General features: G+C 42.2%; 1 protein-coding gene across 1 annotated transcript in view; it reads right to left on the reverse strand.

Moving 5' to 3' along the window:
- The window catches only part of LOC134357686 (A disintegrin and metalloproteinase with thrombospondin motifs 16), a 201,757-nt gene extending 184,301 nt beyond the window's left edge, over window positions 1-17,456 (reverse strand). Inside the window, exons 1-3 of the mRNA XM_063069305.1 lie at window positions 17,361-17,456; window positions 17,121-17,217; window positions 4,922-5,247 (exon numbers count right to left, since the gene is read on the reverse strand). Of these exons, the coding sequence (XP_062925375.1) occupies window positions 4,922-5,247; window positions 17,121-17,217; window positions 17,361-17,456 (519 nt within the window). The remainder of the gene's footprint in view (window positions 1-4,921; window positions 5,248-17,120; window positions 17,218-17,360) is intronic.
- Window positions 17,457-18,036: the final 580 nt, after the last annotated feature.

Genomic DNA, 18,036 nt, shown 5'->3' on the forward strand with positions numbered 1-18,036 from the left:
GGCTTACAATTTACCAGACAATTTACAATGAACAATTAACTTACCAACTGGTGCAACTTTGCCTTGCTGTAGAAAACCAGAGCACCCGGAAAAAACACACACACACACACACACACACACACACACACACACACACTCACACATTCCACCTGTGATGAGTTCCTCTCACATTTTGTGTGTGTTGCTCTTGATTTCCAACACCTGCAGAATCATTTGTGTTAATAGTTTCCAACGCTGTTTCATAAAAAAGTTCATTTAATTTCTCTTTGCACACCCATTCAAGTCTATCATACCATTAGAAAGTAGGACAAAAGCTATCACTTTAAGACAGTTGTTTCAGCTTAACACCAACTACCACCATAAAATGTTCCCACAAACTATACTGAACACCACACTGGCAATTATGAATTCATACCCATTGCCTAAAGCTATGCCAAGAAAGAACTGACAAGAAACCAGATCTATCAAACATGAAAATCTTACAAAGTGCCAATTGGTGAAATAAACGTAACAAATATATAGGACGTAACCACTGAAAAAATACAATATCATGTAATTTACTTCTTAAATCATGCGGTATATAACCACAGCCCCACCTTCACCTCTCCTACAATATGTCCTATTTTATGGGCGATCTATCATATAATAATGTAAAATTTATCAAAATAAATTTCTAATAGTGACATAATTAAAGTTAGAATTCAGCTATTACATCCCGTGGATACAGCTCAGCACAACACGGGAACCAGTCTCCCTCTAAACGAACTTGCTCTATATTTCTTATCACTTCAGTAGTCAGCCTAATCAAGGATACTACCAACGCCACATATTCACTCTTCTACCCTCTCCCACAGAAGTCCAAAAGCACCAACCATCAGGTTTCTATCCCACTTTTATTTACTTATTTCGAGATAAAGCATAGTGTAGGCCATTCTGGCCTGTCGTGCCATGCTGGCCCAGGAACCCCTGATTCAATTTTAGCTTAATCGCTGGACAATTTACAATGAATAATTAACCTACTAACTGTTACGGCTTTGGATTGTGGTAGGAAACCGGAACTTCAGGGAAAAAAAACACGCCACACGTTCCACCTGACGAGTTCCTCTCGTATTTTGTGTGCATTGCTCTGGGTTTCCAACATCTGCAGAATATTTTGTGTTCAATGTGGTGTAGACCCCTTGTATGATAAAATGGACTTCAGTACTACAACTGTTTTTATCTTTCAAGTTTGTGTATGCTTCAATTATTAGACACATTTGAAGATTTTGAGAGTAGAAACTTTCAGAGGTAGAAGCACTGGATTTTGTTTATTAATGTCACGTGTGTCTTGTTTACTATTTATACAGATCAAAACATTACACAGAATTGAGCCAGAATAAAGTAAAACAATGTGGAATAAAGTGTAAAAGCTACCAAAAATGTGCACAAACGAAAGATAAACGTAGTTGTAATACTGAATTAACTAGTGCTTAAAGTATGCAGAATTAAACCTCTTTAGCAAAGCTCCACTTTGTATGCTGATCAAAGTCAAACTCAGCATTTTCTGATGCACAGGAACTTCATCACTTGGTTACTGAGGAGCCAGATGTAGATCGCTGGCTGCCAAATCCATCAGAATGCATTCATAAAGCCAAAACGGTGCTGAAACCACGAGCTATCTTTCACTGACATTTCAAGATCGCGATGCTGCTTAGTTCTCATGAGCTGCAGAATAACAGGAATAATTACTGAGAATTAATCAGCAGCTACTGGTCTAATTGAATAAGCTATCCACACAGGTAAAACCACATGTTCCCAGAGTACTCTGTTAATGGCATACATTGATTACCAAAGACAAGGGCTTTATAGTGAAGCAGATTCTAACACATCCTCTATCACGGATTTGGGTGACTGGGAAAGAAGCAGCAACATTCAGTGCACCATGACAATCTGTCACCTGTACAGAGATTATATAAATACAGTGGATTCTGGTTAAATGGGACACATTGGGACAAGTATATATTGGTCAATTAGCTAAATTTTCATGGAAATAGTTAAAAAGTTATAAAAAAAAGACGAACTACTGTTTAACTGAGTTACAAATTATTACTTAAATGAAATACAGAACTAATTAGAACACTGTCAATACTACCACAGTACGATAAAACTGTGTATTAGTTCCTAATTGATATTGACGGAGGAATTCAGTGCACGCTGCCATGTTCTTTTGATTGACTGTAAATGATCAAAATCAGCGCAAACACCTCATGGAATACTCCAAAATTAAAAAGACCGAGCAAATCAAATTTCTTGACGCTTTAATCGGCGAGATTGATGAGAAATGGAGCTCATCGTGGGTTTGAACCCCATCTCCAGGTTTCTTGGTCTCCTGGCTGCACACTCTGCGCAAAACCGTGCCGAATTCCTCGGAGACAGCAAAGCACCAGATTGCTCAATCCGCCCAAAAACACACATTCAAAATGTAGATCACTGGTTCCAATAGTAGCAGAATCATAGTTGAAAGAAGAAGCCCTCAAAGAAGTAGTTTCATGAACTGTCTAAAGGATCTTGCTGTCAGTCACGTTGTTTGCTGGAGCCATCTTCTTCAAATGACAACTACTCAACTCTTATCTATACTGATCTCACTGCTGATTGTGAACTTCATTATAGGCTTCCATGGACAAGGCAGCTGAATTCAAGTAAAGGATAGGTTGCCCTTGACAGCGAGACAACATTTCACAAAATCTGGAACAAATCAGTCTTAACAGAGCTTAAGTCAGCAGGGATAAGGGGCATAATTTTCACTAGCTGGAGGTATACCAAAGACTAAAAATGATTGTTGTCATTGCATACTTTTCCCCCAGTACACCAACACACACTCAGATTAACTTATCAAATGTACACGAAACATACAACAAGCAGGATGTGCTGGGGCCAGGCCGCAAGTGTCCATACTTTCCGTTGCCGGCATCGCTCGTCCACAGTGTTCCGCAGAACAACACGAGCAGCAACAAAACAACTGCAAAACAAGACAGTTTCCCATCCCTCCTACCCACCCACTCCCCACACACAGACTGCCCTCCAGCCCAAAGACAGGCAACCTGTGGGATTCCAGTCGTTGTCTTTGGATTCCCAGACTCGCAGACACCAGGCCTTCAACTTTAAACTTCACCCCGAGACTTGCTGATCAATGGTTTGACCTTCGGACCTCATCTTCTGGACTCATACTGACCTCCGACCCCAGTGACCCAGGCCCTCAAGATTCCTTTTGGCATATACCTTTGGTTTTTGACCTGCAGGCTTCTAACTCTGGACTTGCTACGCTCTGGTACAAGCTTCAGTCCTCCATTCTGTACTCGCATGGACCTCTGACCCTGGTGACCTGGGGGGGGGGGATGGGGTTACCGACCCTCATGATTCCTGCCCCTACCCAAGACTCGCCACTCATACAGACATCTAACCTGGAATGAGCCTCTGATGTGGGAAGTCACTGATCTCCTCGGCTTGTGCAATTTCTCAGGGCATAGTCCTGGATCCAACCATCATCGCTGAACTTCTCTCCATCAGCGTCAAAAGTGAGGACAGTCATTGGCAATGAAGTGTTTCAATTTCCAGTTAAAACTTGGACGATAAAGCAATAACACTTCAAAGTAGAACATTTATTATCAAAGTATAGTGTGTATACACTGTATGTACTACCTTGCGATTCACTTTCTTGCAGGCATTTACAGGGAATACAGAAATACAACAGAATTTACAAAATATATAATTGCAAAAGACGACAAACAGTGCAGATACTTTTCCTCTATTCCCCACTCTGGCCTCTTACCTCTTCTCAGCTGCCTATCACCTGGCTCTGGGTCCTCTCCTCCTTCCCTTTCTCCTATGGTCCACTCTGCTCTCCTACCAGATTCCTTCTTCTCCAGCCCTTTATCTTTCCAACCCACCTGGCTTCAGCTATCACCTTCTAGCTATTTTTCTCACCCCACCCCCACCCCCACCCCACCTTCTTATTCAGGCATTGTCCCTTTGTTTGAAATGCACTCACCATGCCATTACATAGGGAACTGCATGGTTTCAACCAAAGCATAATGAAGAAAAGGCAAAATACCCAAATCAGCATAGCATGCAACCTGGAGTGAAAACACAAGCTTCCTGTGACATTGCTCATTCTGTCCTTGGATGACATAGAAGTCATAGAGGTATAGAGAGTCCCACAGAACAGTAACAGGCTCTTCAGCCCACCTAGTTCATGACGAACCAGTCACGCAACTGGGTCTGGGAAATGATGACTATATTGCGTCACTCAGACAGGTTTATGCTCAAGTATTGTAATAATCAAGTTCAAAAGCTGCAGGTAACATTTTCCAGTGGAATTCAGGTCACAATGTTGACTAAGACTAACCTTAAGACTAACCTGCATAGCCTTTTGATCCACTCCTCTTGAATTGAAAGTATGTACAGTGCCAAGACAATGCTACGTGCACACTTAACCGAATAAAAAATCTATGTAAGCACAGTGATTCTGTCTGCTTGACATTTTGTGCGTAACAATGCTTGTGCAGACCCGTATACCAAGTGACAGTGATGGATAGGGAGTGCTGTCACGATCAAGTTGATATTAGCTTCGTTGTTGGGACAACCGGAATACTGGTTGCCCAGCTCAAAACACTGCTCATAGAGAAGACAGCTCAGGGAACTACAAGCCTGATCATGAAATTAATCCGGACTTCATATTAATAAAAAAACTTCCATTAATGAATTCAGTTGATTAAAGTTTGGACACCTCACCAACAGCTGAACTGAAATGTACATGCAACTACAAAAATAATACCTAAATAATATTTTGTAAATGAGTACATTTTGGGAAATAAGCTGGTAATCCTTCTTTAATCCACTCCTTTCATGTTTAGTTAGCAAAAAAATACTTGATTTTACTCACCAAGCCTTTGCATGTAGAAAGTGCCACAGAAGAGTTGTTATGGGATACGAGAGCACCTTGGTAGAAGCACAGTTCCTTTGGGTGATAACGCTCTACAGATTTTAAGCCTTCTTTCCCAAAGGTCTGAACTGTAAATCCAGGAGAAATTAGGCCTTCAGAAGTCCTTAGCTCCAAGTGAAATTCCTGACCAAAGCCATTAAGTTTGAAGTAGAGAGATTCATCATCAACATTATCTATCGATCGCTTCTTTCTTTGCTGATGGATTACTGCATGAGAGATGTAATCCCCACTGCTGTCAGCTTCATAGGGAGTCACAATTTCATATTCTGTGGACAAATAAATATATGTCAGTTTTAAAGCCACAGTATCTATAAAAAGTATTCACCACGCTGGAAGCTTTTTGTTTTATAACAGTGAATCACTGTGGATTCAATTTGGCTTTTTTGACACTGATCAACAGAATAAAAGACTCTTTCGTGTCAACAAAGTGATCTAAATGAATTACAAATATAGAACACAAAATAAATAGTTGCATGAATATCCGCCCCCTTTAATATGACACACCAAATCATCATTGGTGCAGCCAATTGGTTTTAGAAGTCGCATAATTAGTTAAATGGAGATCTGTCTGCAGTCAAGGTGTTTCAATTGATTGTAGTAAAAATACACCTGTATCTGGAAGCTCCAAATGCTGGTGAGTCAGTATCCTGGCTAAAACTACACAATGAAGACAAAAAAAAAACACTCCAAGCAACTCTGCGAAAAGGTTATTGAAAAGCACAAGTCTGAAGATGCATACAGGAAAATTTCCAAGTCACTGACTATCCCTTGGAGTACAGTTAAATTAATCATCAAGAAATGGAAATAACATGGAACAGCTGTAAATCTGCCTAGAGCAGGCTGATCTCAAAAACTGAGTGATCATGCGATAAGGGGACTAGTGAGGGAGGCCACCAAGAGACCCATGACAACTCTGGAGGAGTTAGAAGCTTTAGTGGCTGAGATGAGAAAGATTGTGCATACAACAACTGTTGCCCGGGTGCTTCACAGTTGCAGCTATGTGGGAGAATGGCAAAGAGAAAGCCACTGTTGAAAAAATCTCATATGAAATCTTGGCTAGAGTTTGCCAGAAGGAATGTGGGAGACTCTGACATCAACTGAAAGAACGTTTTATGGTCTGATGAAACCAAAATTGAGCTTTTTGGCCTTCAGGCTAAATGATATGTTTGGCATAAGCCAAACACCGCACATAATCAAAAATACACCACCCCTATCATGAAACATGGTGGTGGCTGCATCATGCTGTGGGGATGCTTCACTGCAGCAGGCTCTGGAAGGCTTGTGAAGGCTGAGGGTAAAATGAATGCAGCAAAATACAGGGAAATCCTGGAGGAAAACTTGATGCAATCTGCAAAAGAACTGCAACTTGGGAGAAAGTTTGTTTTCCAGAAAGACAATGACACCAAGCATAAAGCGGAAGCTACACACGAATGGCTTAAAAACAACAAAGTTAATGCCCTGGAGTAGCCAAGTCAGAGTCCAGACCTCAATCCAATTGAGAATTTGTGACTAGACTTGAAAAGATCTGTTCACTCATGATCCCCATGCAATCTGACAGAGCTTGAGCAGTATTGTGAAGACAAATTGGGAAAAATAGCAGTGTCCAGATGTGCAAAGCTGACATAGACCTTTCCACACAGACTCAAGGCTGTAATTGCTGTCAAAGGCACATCTACAAAATACTGACTTAAAGGGAATGAGTAATTACACAATCAATTATTTTGTGTTTAATAATTGTAATAAATTTAGACTGATCTGTAGAAATTCGTTTTCATTTTGATTTTAAAGAATCTTTACTGTTGACCAGTGTCAAAAAAGCCAAGTTAAATCTACTAAGATTCAACGTTGTAAAGAAATAAAACACAAAAACTTCCAAAGGGGGTGCATACTTTTTATAGGCACCGTACATCACCTTCAAAAAAGTGTGGTCATCACTGAATAAAAATATCATATATGCAATGTTAGTATTTTGAAATTATATAAATTTTTTATCAATGGAACATACTATAGGAGCAGAATTTAGCCATTCAGCTCATCGAGACTTCTCCACAATTCCATCATGGCTGACTTAATTTCCCTCCCAACTCCATTCTCCTGCCTTCTCCCTGTAACCTTCGACACCCTTACTAATGAACAACCTACCAAACTCTGCTTTAAGTATATCCAATCATTTGGTCTTCACAGCCGTGTGTGGTAATGAATTCAACATATTCACCATCCTGTAGCTAAATAAATTCCTCCTTATCTCTCTCCTAAAGGGTCATGCTTCTATTTCGATCCTCCACCTCATGAAATTTCCTCTCCAAGTCCACTCTATGTATGCCTTTCCATGTTTGATAGGTCTCCCTCCTCATTCTTCTAAACTCCAGTGAGTATGGGCCCAGAGCCATCAAATACTCCTCAAGCATTAATTGACTCATCAATTTATTGCATGCATTTGTTTCAACCCCAAATGTTCTTTAGTATCATTGTGGGCTTAAAATGTATCTGCAGAAAATGGTATGCAAGCTGTATCTAAGTTGGCTTGGATTTCAAGTACCCCTATGAAAGATGCAAGTAGAATTGTATATTGAAGCACTTCACTGAATATTAATACTCAAGATCTTCGACATGTGAAAAATCAAAAGCAAAAGACAGGTTAATTCTCCCTTTCTTCACCTCACCTCTGACTTGCTTGCCCGTTTCATGGGCCTTGCTCAGACAATTTTCCTAAATTATGATGACAGTGCTTCCTGGGCATTTGTCAGTTCCACTAAGAGACAGACAGGTAGGCAAAGCCTTTCCCTTATGAAAGAGTTCATCTGTCAAAGCTGCTTAGCACAGCTCACTGAGGACTGAAATGCCTGTTCCACGTGGGAAAATCAGCAGTCAGGAGCTGCACTTTGCTCCTGTAAACCAGTTAATGCAGAGTTGGACAATGTGCTTTGACTGCATTGAACAGTAAAAAGCTTCAAGAACAGCCTCTTCACTGCAATTAGATTTCTGAATGGACGGTGAACCGACACATGAACCTCACTACAAACATGAGAGAGTCTGCAGGTGCTGGAAATCCAGAGAAACACACACAAAGTGCTGGAGGAACTCAGCAGGTCAGGCAGCATCTATGGAAATGTCTAAACAGTTATCATTTCAGGCTGAGACCTCACTACGTTTGCTCTCTTTTCGCGCTATGTAATGTAATGTTTTATATACCGTATATTTCTTATTGTAAATTATAGCAGGCTTTATGTCATGGAATGTATAGCTGCCTCAGAACAACACACTTCATGACATATGTCAGTGATATTAAACCCAATTCTGATTCTTTCTTTGAATTCATTCATGAGAAGAAGTTATTATTGGGAAGGGGAAAAAAGCATTATTTATGCACACTTTTTAACAAGTTAAAAAAGAATAAATTCCAGCCAGATTTTCACTTGTGTGGCTTTCATTCAACAGGTTGTACCTTCATAATTCACTTCTGTCTCTGCTCTGTCTTACATGAACAAGCCTTAATCTGCACCAGATATTATGGTGACATGACAGTATGATCTTACTGGCTACGAGCAGCATTCAGTTAGTTAAATAACAGTAAGTTCACAACTTTCATTTTTTTTTTTCACAGTCAAATGTGCAAGTCCCAGACTTACTGATAGACTCGGTATGCAGAATCTGTCAGTCTGCCTCACCGCTGCGTCCCACGTGGAGACCAGCTGTGAAGCCTGGGCTTGCCTAGATTCCCCCAGCATTATAATGGCATGAAAAAAAAATCTCTCTGATCCTGCAACAGGCTCAAGCAGGCATGGAACCTGCCAAAACATTGATTTTACTGGGGACTGCAGGGCTGTGGATTTGTGAATGGAAAGGCTAGTTCTGTTTTTTTAACTGAAATTATTTTGTTTTAGCTTACTTCTTTTATTAATCATGCAACCTCGGATGGTTTAATGCACCTATATTTTTAATCAATTACTTCAATTGTTACAGCTTTTATTCTTTTTTTTTTAAAGAGACATTTAGAATGTTGTAAGGGCTATCCTGAGTCCTGGAAGAACTCGGGATGGAGTCTCTGATGGTCTGGGTTAGTATGATAGGCTGTCGACACCTGGATCAGGTACCTCTCAGTGTAAGGCAAGCAGTCTACATTTCCAGATGGTAGGACCAGCAATGGGTCGTCTATCTGGTCATGGTGGCATGAAGACCGGTCCCTCTGCCCAGCACATTCATCACAGCCATCATGTCCCTCGTGTTATGGCTGTTTGAGTTATTAAAGAAAACTCAGAGTTCACAATTCACTACCTGAATATCCTAAATAAAGTTACCTCTCATCAAATTTGTGTCAATACTTTCTCTCTACTTGTATTTCTTGATTTATCTCTTTTTTTATTGAGATAAAGTGTGGAGTAGGCCCTTCCAGCCCTTTCAGCCATGCTGCCCAGCAATCCCCCGGTTTAACCCTAGCCTAATCACAGGACAACTTACAATGACCAATTAACCTATCAACCGGTATGCCTTTGGACTGTGGGAGGAAACCGGAGCACCCGGAGGAAATCCACGCGGCCACGGGGAGAACGTACAAACTCCTTCCAGGCAGCGGCGGGATGTACGTGCAGATGAGGGAACTTTGCTTTAGAGGAGAGAAAAAAAAAATCAAGATATGGAACATGTAGGAATAGAACCACCCACTAAAATATGGTGGAATCCCAGTAAGCTAATCCTATTTTCTAACACCTGGGCTATGACTTTTCAGGTGCTCATTAAATACTTAAATGTTGTGAAAGCACCTACCTCCACCATTCTCTCTGGTAGTGCATTCCAGCTTTCATTTAGACCCACTGATATTAAAGCCCAGCCACTCTGACAGGGACAGGATTGTCAAGCACAAAGCTATAGATACTGGAAATCCAAAACATATATTTCTACAGATATACCACTGACAGCATTCCAACTAGCTGCAACACCATTGGTATGGAGGTGGTGGGGGCGGGGGAGCTACTGCACAGGATCAAAGTACGCTGCAGAGAGTTGCAAAATTAGTCAGCTCCATCACGGGCATTAGCCTCCATAGTACCCAGGACGTCTTCAAGGAGCGGTGCCTCAGAAGGGCAGTGTCCATCATTAAGGACCCCCACCACCCAGGACATGGCCTTTTCTCACTGTTACCATCAGGAAGGAGTTACAGAGACTGAAGGCACACACGCAGCGATTCAGAAACAGCTTCTTCCCCTCTGTCATCCGATTCCTAAATGAACTTTGAACCCATGAACACTACCTCACTACTTTCTTTATTTCCTATATTTTGTACTACTTATTTAATGTTTTTTATATATATATATATACACACACATATATATACACACATTTACATCATTTACATAATTTACAATACCTTGCCCCAGGTAGCACGTATTGCATTTCACTGCTGCCACAAAGTTAACAAATTTGCCGATATATGCCAGTGATATTAAACCTGATTTTGACACAAATGGGAAAATTGCTAAGCGCAGTTAGCAGGCCAGAGAGCATCTGTGGACAGGTTTACTGTTTCTCCTTTTGTTGGTTTACCAGCACCTTTACATCCTCATCTGATGCTCACATTCAATCCATTTGCAAAGAGGATTCTTCCCCTTCCTGTCCCACTCCTGATCATGCTTCAGCTGAGATCAATTAACTCATGACAGATGAAACAGAAACAAAAGTTCCAAGCTAATCTATGTCGCCTGGCTACATAGCAAAGCGACAAGATTTTATAGTTTAAACATGTGTGATGTCCTGTCGTGGCTTTCCTCTGGGTGCTCCAGTTTCCTCTCACAGTCCAAAGACGTACCTTAGGATTAGTGAGGCATGCTACATTGGTGCTGGAAACGTGCCAACACTTGCGGACTTACAACTCCTCGGACTGTGCTGGTCGTTAACGCAAAACAACCCTTTTCACTGTGTCCAGAAGAAGGGTCTCAGCCTGAGACGTCAATTGTTTATTCCTTTCCATAGATGCTACCTGACCTGCTGAGTTCCTCCAGCATTGCTACGCTCTGTCCGCCAGAGAAAGCAGGATCTCCCAGTGGCCACACATTTTAATTCCACATCCCATTCCCATTCTGATATGTCTATCCATGGCCTCCTCTACTGTAAAGATGAAGCCACACTCAGGTTGGAGGAAAAACACCTTATATTCCGTCTGGGTAGCCTCCAACCTGATGGCATGAACATTGACTTCTCTAACTTCCGCTAGGCCCCACCTCCCCCTCGTACCCGATCTGTTATTTATTTATATACACACATTCTTTCTCTCTCTCTCTCTCCTTTTTCTCCCTCTGTCCCTCTGACTATACTCCTTGCCCATCCTCCGGGATTTTTTTGCCCCCCCTCCCCCTTTTCATTCTCCATGGGCCTCCTGTCCCATGATCCTCTCATATCCCTTTTGCCAATCACCTGTCCAGCTCTTGGCTCCATCCCTCCCCCTCCTCTCTTCTCCTGTCATTTCGGATCTCCCCCTCCCCCTCCCACTTTCAAATCTCTTACTAGCTCTTCCTTCAGTTAGTCCTGACGAAGGGTCTCGGCCTGAAACGTCGACTGTACCTCTTCCTAGAGATGCCGCCTGGCCTGCTGCGTTCGCTAGCAACTTTGATGTGTGTTCCTCCAGCAGTTTGTGTGTGTTGCTTTGGACTTGCAGCATCGCAGACTTTCTCATGTTTACATTATGCTGTATGTAAACATGAATGTAAAACCAGTTTCCCCCGGGATCAATAAAGTATGACTATGACTATGTTTCGACGTACATGTGACAAATAAAGTTAATCTCTTTTGAACTTGACTGCAATACTAGTTTAAATATTGGGACAAATTTTCCATTGGCCCAAAATGGCTGACTACCTTGCCCCAGGTAGCATCCTGACGGGAGCTCTTCCTGCCAATGAAGCCCGGTCCCCAGGCTCACCTGCCACCAATGCTGCCACTCTGATGAACAGTTGGCAGCATCTTTGACATTCACAAACATTCAGTGAAAGCTGGGATCTGCTAGAAATAAAAATATTGTTACAAATATTTTTTTAAAATGCTTTACAATTGAGTACTAAAGTGCACAGATATATTAAATTTAAAATACTGAAGCTAACTTAAATAAATTGGAAGAAACGGTTGTCTTCAGTGTTCTCTGAGCAGACATCATCTCCCTGTCATCGTAATGGGAACCACTGTAATTACATAGTCTAAGGAACAGACTTCATAACTTGAGAATAGGAAAACCAACAAAAATTCATGTTAACCATGACTTCCCTCTGGTGCGCCTATCCCCTTTACATTCTTCTGTCCTCTCTTCTCCAGCCCTGTATCTTTCACCAATCAACTTCCCAGCTCTTTACCTCCCCCCTCCCAGTTTCACCTGCCACCTTGGGCCTCTTCCTCCCCTCCCACCTCCCCACCTTCTAGCTTCGACTCCTCATCTTTTTTTTTCTCCAGCCCTGCTGAAGGGTCTCGGCTTGAAGCATCAAATGTACTCTTTTCCATAGACGCTGCCTGAGCTGCTGAGCTCCTTCAGCATTTCGTGTGTGTTGCTCGGATTTCCAGCATCTACATATTCTCCTGTTTGTTTATTTTATTTTATTTTATTTATTTGATTTACAGATATCACGCGGAACAGGCTTTCCGGCTTTTCAAGGCGACTGCCCAGCAACCTACCTATTTCACCCCAGCCTATGTGACAATTAACCTACTAAGCGGTGCATCTTTGGGCTATGGGGGAAAACCAAGCATCTGGTGAAAACCCATGCATTCTTATGGAGGACGTATAAACTCCTTACAGCGGACTTCGGAATTGAACTCTGACCCCTATGTCCCAAGCTGCAATAGAAACATAGAAAACCTACAGCACAATACAGGCCCTTTGGCCCGAACATGTCCCTACCTTAGAAATTACTAGGCTTACCCATAGCCCTCTATTTTACTAAGCTCCACGTACCTATCTAAAAGTCTCTTAAAAGACCCTATCGATCCGCCTCCACCACTGTTGCCAGCAGCCCATTCCACACACTCACCACTCTCTAAGTAAAAAACTAACCACTGACATCTCCTCTGTACCTACTCCCCAGCACCTTAAATCTGTGTCCTCTTGTGGCAACCAATTCAGCCCTGGGAAAAAGCCTCTGACTATCCACATGATCAATGCCTCTCATCATCTTATACACCTCCATCAGGTCACCTCTCATCCTCCATCGCTCCAAGGAGAAAAGGCCAAGTTCACTCAAACTATTCTCATAAGGCATGCTCCCCAATCCAGGCAACATCCTTGTAAATCTCCTCTGCACCCTCTCTATGGCTTCCACATCCTTCCTGTAGTGAGGTGACCAGAACTGAGCACAGTACTCCAAGTGTGGTCTGACCAGGGTCCTATATAGCTGCAACATTACCTCTCGGCTCCCAAATTCAATTCCACGGTTGATGAAGGCCAATACTCCGTATGCCTTCTTAACCACAGAGTCAACCTGTACAGCTGCTTTGAGTGTCCTATGGACTCGGACCCCAAGATCATTCTGATCCTCCACACGGCCAAGAGTCTTACCATTAATACTATATTCTGCAATCATACTTGACCTACCAAAATGAACCACTTCACACTTATCTGGGTTGAGAGAGTCACACTAACCGCTACACTACCATGGCACCCCCAATTCTTCATGTTGTCCGTGAAGAGTTTACCAAAGCAAACAGAGGCAAGTAGTGCAGTTCAAGCAGAAGATGTCTGCAGGTGAGGGCCCGTGATGGACCGCGACACTTCCACAGAAACCAGGGATTAGCTAGAGGATCAGCATTGGCCACATCACATCATTATGCTTCTGATAAGTAGTTTTGTTTCTACTTAGAGGCAAGCCAAACATAGCATGGTAATTATCAAGTATCAACTTATCTGATCACATTCCTGGGAAACACCTTGGGATGGTTTATCTAGATCACATATGATTTCTTATAGGATTCACTGGAATTTAACAGTGCTTCGAAGTAGTCTTATGCTGATAAAAGATGCCTAAAATAATGTCTTTACCATGTTTATTTCTTTCTCCAACATATCTACTGTACCTTTAAAACAAGAAGCTGAATATAGAGATTAATACAAGTATTAAAGGAAATATGGCCTTTAACAAGCAATCAAATATTTGTGTCTGTATAAATTATCCAGCTGTTGCCATACTGATGATAGTAGGTAAGATTGTATTTGGAGTTAACAGTAATATATCATAAGAATTGCCAGAAAGGTATATAAATAACACATTTAAAATGGCTTATCTTATTATTAATGGATATTATGGAAGCACACAACACCATATCCTGGAAAGATGAATGGTTGCTTTTTTCCTGGCACAGAGGTGTGGATAACCTCTGGTGACTATTACATGGAAAAATAACTAGTACAAGGTGGACAATTGATTCCGAGACAAGGGGAACTGTCATAATATGTTCAGCAATTTGATTGTGACTGTGCTTTTATTGTGTAATTTAATTCAACAAGCAAGTCAAAACTCAAGTTTCCTAGGATACATAATCTACTTAATGTCTGATTATGGAGGAAAATAATCCCATTCATTATTCTATGTAATGATGCTGAACATAAACACCAAGAAGGATTACTTCATGAATTAAGCATGCATTTATTGATGTACATGACACTTGAACACTTGAACTTGTATAACCTCACAAATCTACTTCTTAATTTCCACAGAATTAATACTGCATTTCAAACATATGAGTTGAGCATTCCAACCTCAACATTACAATGACTACTAGTTAATTCATGCCACTACACTACAGTGTTTCAATTTTAAGTTCTGCATCACATATTTATTTTTTTTTATTTCTAGAGCCACAGCGCGGAATAGGCCCTTCTTTCCTTCGAGCCGTGCTGCCCCGAGTTAACCCTAGCCTAATCACAGGACAATTTACAATGACCAACTAACCTACCAACCGATACGTCTTTAGACTGTGGGAGGAAACCAGAGCACCTGGAGGAAATCCACATGGACATGGGGAGAACATACAAACTCCTATGGGCACTGGTGGGAATTGAACCCAGGCTGGTTGTACTGTAAAGTGTTGTGCTAACCACCATGCTACCATACCACCACATATTCTACTTCGAAATATAATTCAGGGTGGAAATAGTTAATACCAGGGGGTATAATTTGAAGGTGATTGGAGAAAACTGTAAGGGGGGATGGCAGAGGTTTTCTTTACACAGAGAGTGGTGAGTGTGTGGGACAAACTAATGAGGTGACGGTAGAGGTAGATACATTAGGGACATTAAAGAAACTCTTAGATAAGCACATGGATGATAGATAATGGAGGGCTATGAAGGAGGGAAGGGTTAAATTGATCAGAGCAGATTTCGAATGTTGAAAGGCCTAGGTAGAGTGGATGTGGAGAGGATGTTTCCTATGTTGGGATTGTGTAAGACCAGAGGATTCTGCATCAGAATGGAAGGATGTCCCTTTAAAACAGCGATGAGGAGGAATTCCTTCAACCAGAGGGTGGGAAACCTATGGAATTTATTACCACAGGTGGCTGTGGTGGCCAAGTCATTGGGCTTGGTAGGTTCCTCATTAGTAAGGACATTAAGGGTTACGGGGATACTAAATCCGCCATGAAGGAATGACGTGGCTGACTTGATGGGCTGAATGGCCTAATTCTGCTCTATGTCCTATGGTCTTAAGAGGAGGCACGGCATGGTGCCTGTACTGTGCAGTAATTTCTATGTTCTATAACTTCTAAAACCTAATATCAATAAACTATTTTGAAAGCACGAGTTTCTATTTAAATCAAACTCATAAAAATGATGTCCATGTGATGTGGAAATAGAATTTTACAAAGAGTGTCCCTCTTAAGGCATCTAACCATGTAAATAAAAAAACATTCTTATTATCCCTAGTAAATAAGTGAAGACAAGGCAAACTGCCTTTTGCATTAAATGTTTGTTTCCATGGCAATAATAGCACTTAATAATATCCTCTACATATGAGGCCATCTGTTTGAACACCTAATGATTGACAGATTGAAGAGGAAGGAAGCCAGCAAATTGTTAAAGGTTGGAACCCATGGTCGATAACCTTTAGATTACTGATGCTGGCCGTTGTAATTCACTTCCTTAAATGACGAGAACAAGCTTTTGTTTAAGATTTGCAGAGATTTTGAGTTTTTCAGTCATAAAGTACAGCACAGAAAGAGGCCGTTCGGCCCGTCTAGTCCGCGCCGAACCATTTAAACTGCCTCCTCCCATCGACCTGCACCGTGACCTTACCCCTCCGTACCCCCGCCATCCACGTACCTACACTTCTCTTAAACGTTGCAATCGAGCTCGCATTCACCACTTGCGGACGCTCCCTCTTCTCCCCCCTACCTGTCTTGCACCTTATTGTCTGCCTGCAAAGCATTTCCCGCAGAACCGGAACACTTTGTCCCGCATTCTGTTATTATTTTCCATTGAGCTATCTCCATCTCAATGCACCGTTGGAATGAAACGATCTGCCTGGCCGGCATCAAAACCAAGTTTTTAATCTGTGACAATAATAAGCCAATTTACATAAAAGCAAGTAGTTAAGACTTTTAGAATTGAAATATATTTTACATGTTGCGTTTTAGTACTCTATAATCTCATCTTTGATGCAGACCGTTTTATTTCCAACACGTGAGATTACTTTCCCTCCTCACACTCGCTGAGTTCCCCAGCTTTACCTTCTTGCAAGCGGACTTCCAATATCTGCTGGAGTTTACTCTATCATGCAAACAAGATTGATATGAAATAATTCAATTTAATTGTAAATGTTTTTCCATAAAAAGTTAAATCAGCAGGATAAAATTTAAGATCAGCGCAGATCTTGCCTCGATAGGCACAAACGACAAAAATGAGCAACATTTAGTTCTGGAGGTGAAATGTCTTGCGTTCCAACCTGACGTTCCCCATTTGTGTTACCCAGCATTGAAACGCCGCAGTAACCTGCCCTCCCTAGGTCGGAGCACCCTCTAGCGTTGTGGTGAAACCCGTCGCACATCTCACACTCTGGGCTCACAAATTACAATCAGAGCCTTTTTTTTTCCGCCACGTAAACATGAATGCAGCGTGTCCTGACTCGGCGGCGGCGGCAGCATCCCCTATCACTCAAAAGTCCTTGATACTTACCGCTATTGTAACCCAACACCAGCGACTCATACGGTGACACCTGGTGGAGTGTCCTCTCGCTTCCAGCGACGCGAATCGCCTCGACAGCAAAGGCACTCTGAAAGACAATAGTGATACAATAAAGCTGGGCCAAAATAATGCATTTATCTGAAAGGTTCCACTTGCTATTGCAATGTGCAAATTTAAATTTACTGAAACGGGGCAGACACGCGGCGGCAGAAATGCACGGGTCCAACGTGCCTTGAGAAGTCCGGTCAGCAGCAGAAGCTGGAAAAGTGCGCACACTCTTCCGTAGAACGACCTTCTGTCTCTGTCAATGACCGGCGATGGGTCCATTGCAGCATCCAGAACCTGCATTTTTTGTATGTTCTATCTCAGAGGGAAAACAGTGTTCTTTTGAATATTGCCTCTAATGATGATTTTAATTTGGGGAGGAAAAAATACCCGAGTTCATTAAATAGAAGTTTTGTTTGCAAATTCCCCGAGTTGTCTGATAGGGCTGCAGCGCAGGAGGAAGCCGGCTGAAGCTGACAGGTACATCGGGAAGGAGAGGCGCCTTGGCCGGTCACCCACAGCCCGGCTGCAAGCGCCACCTCCAGCCGCTTTCCGCGCGCACTGAGCCGGGGTGCTGAAGCCGGCTCTGCTCGCTGTCTCCCGCGACTTGCAGCACCGGAGTGGAGCCCACGCTCGGAGCCTTGTGAGCTGCAAGTAGCTCTCGGGTCTGCGCCTCCTAGTATGCAAGTGTTGCTGAAAGTCTTGCTGCAGCTATCCCCGTTCCTCTGCAATGTGTTGCCCGTGCCGTTCTGCAGGAGTGAACTAAATGAGCAGCAAGCACCAGTGTCGGTGTCCTAACTTCTTCGCTCTCGCTCACTCCCTTTCGCACACATGTGGCTTTGTGAGTCGAGCTCTCCTCCGA

The sequence above is a fragment of the Mobula hypostoma genome, chromosome 17, assembly GCF_963921235.1.
Source record: "Mobula hypostoma chromosome 17, sMobHyp1.1, whole genome shotgun sequence".
NCBI classification, from domain to species: Eukaryota; Metazoa; Chordata; class Chondrichthyes; order Myliobatiformes; family Myliobatidae; genus Mobula; species Mobula hypostoma.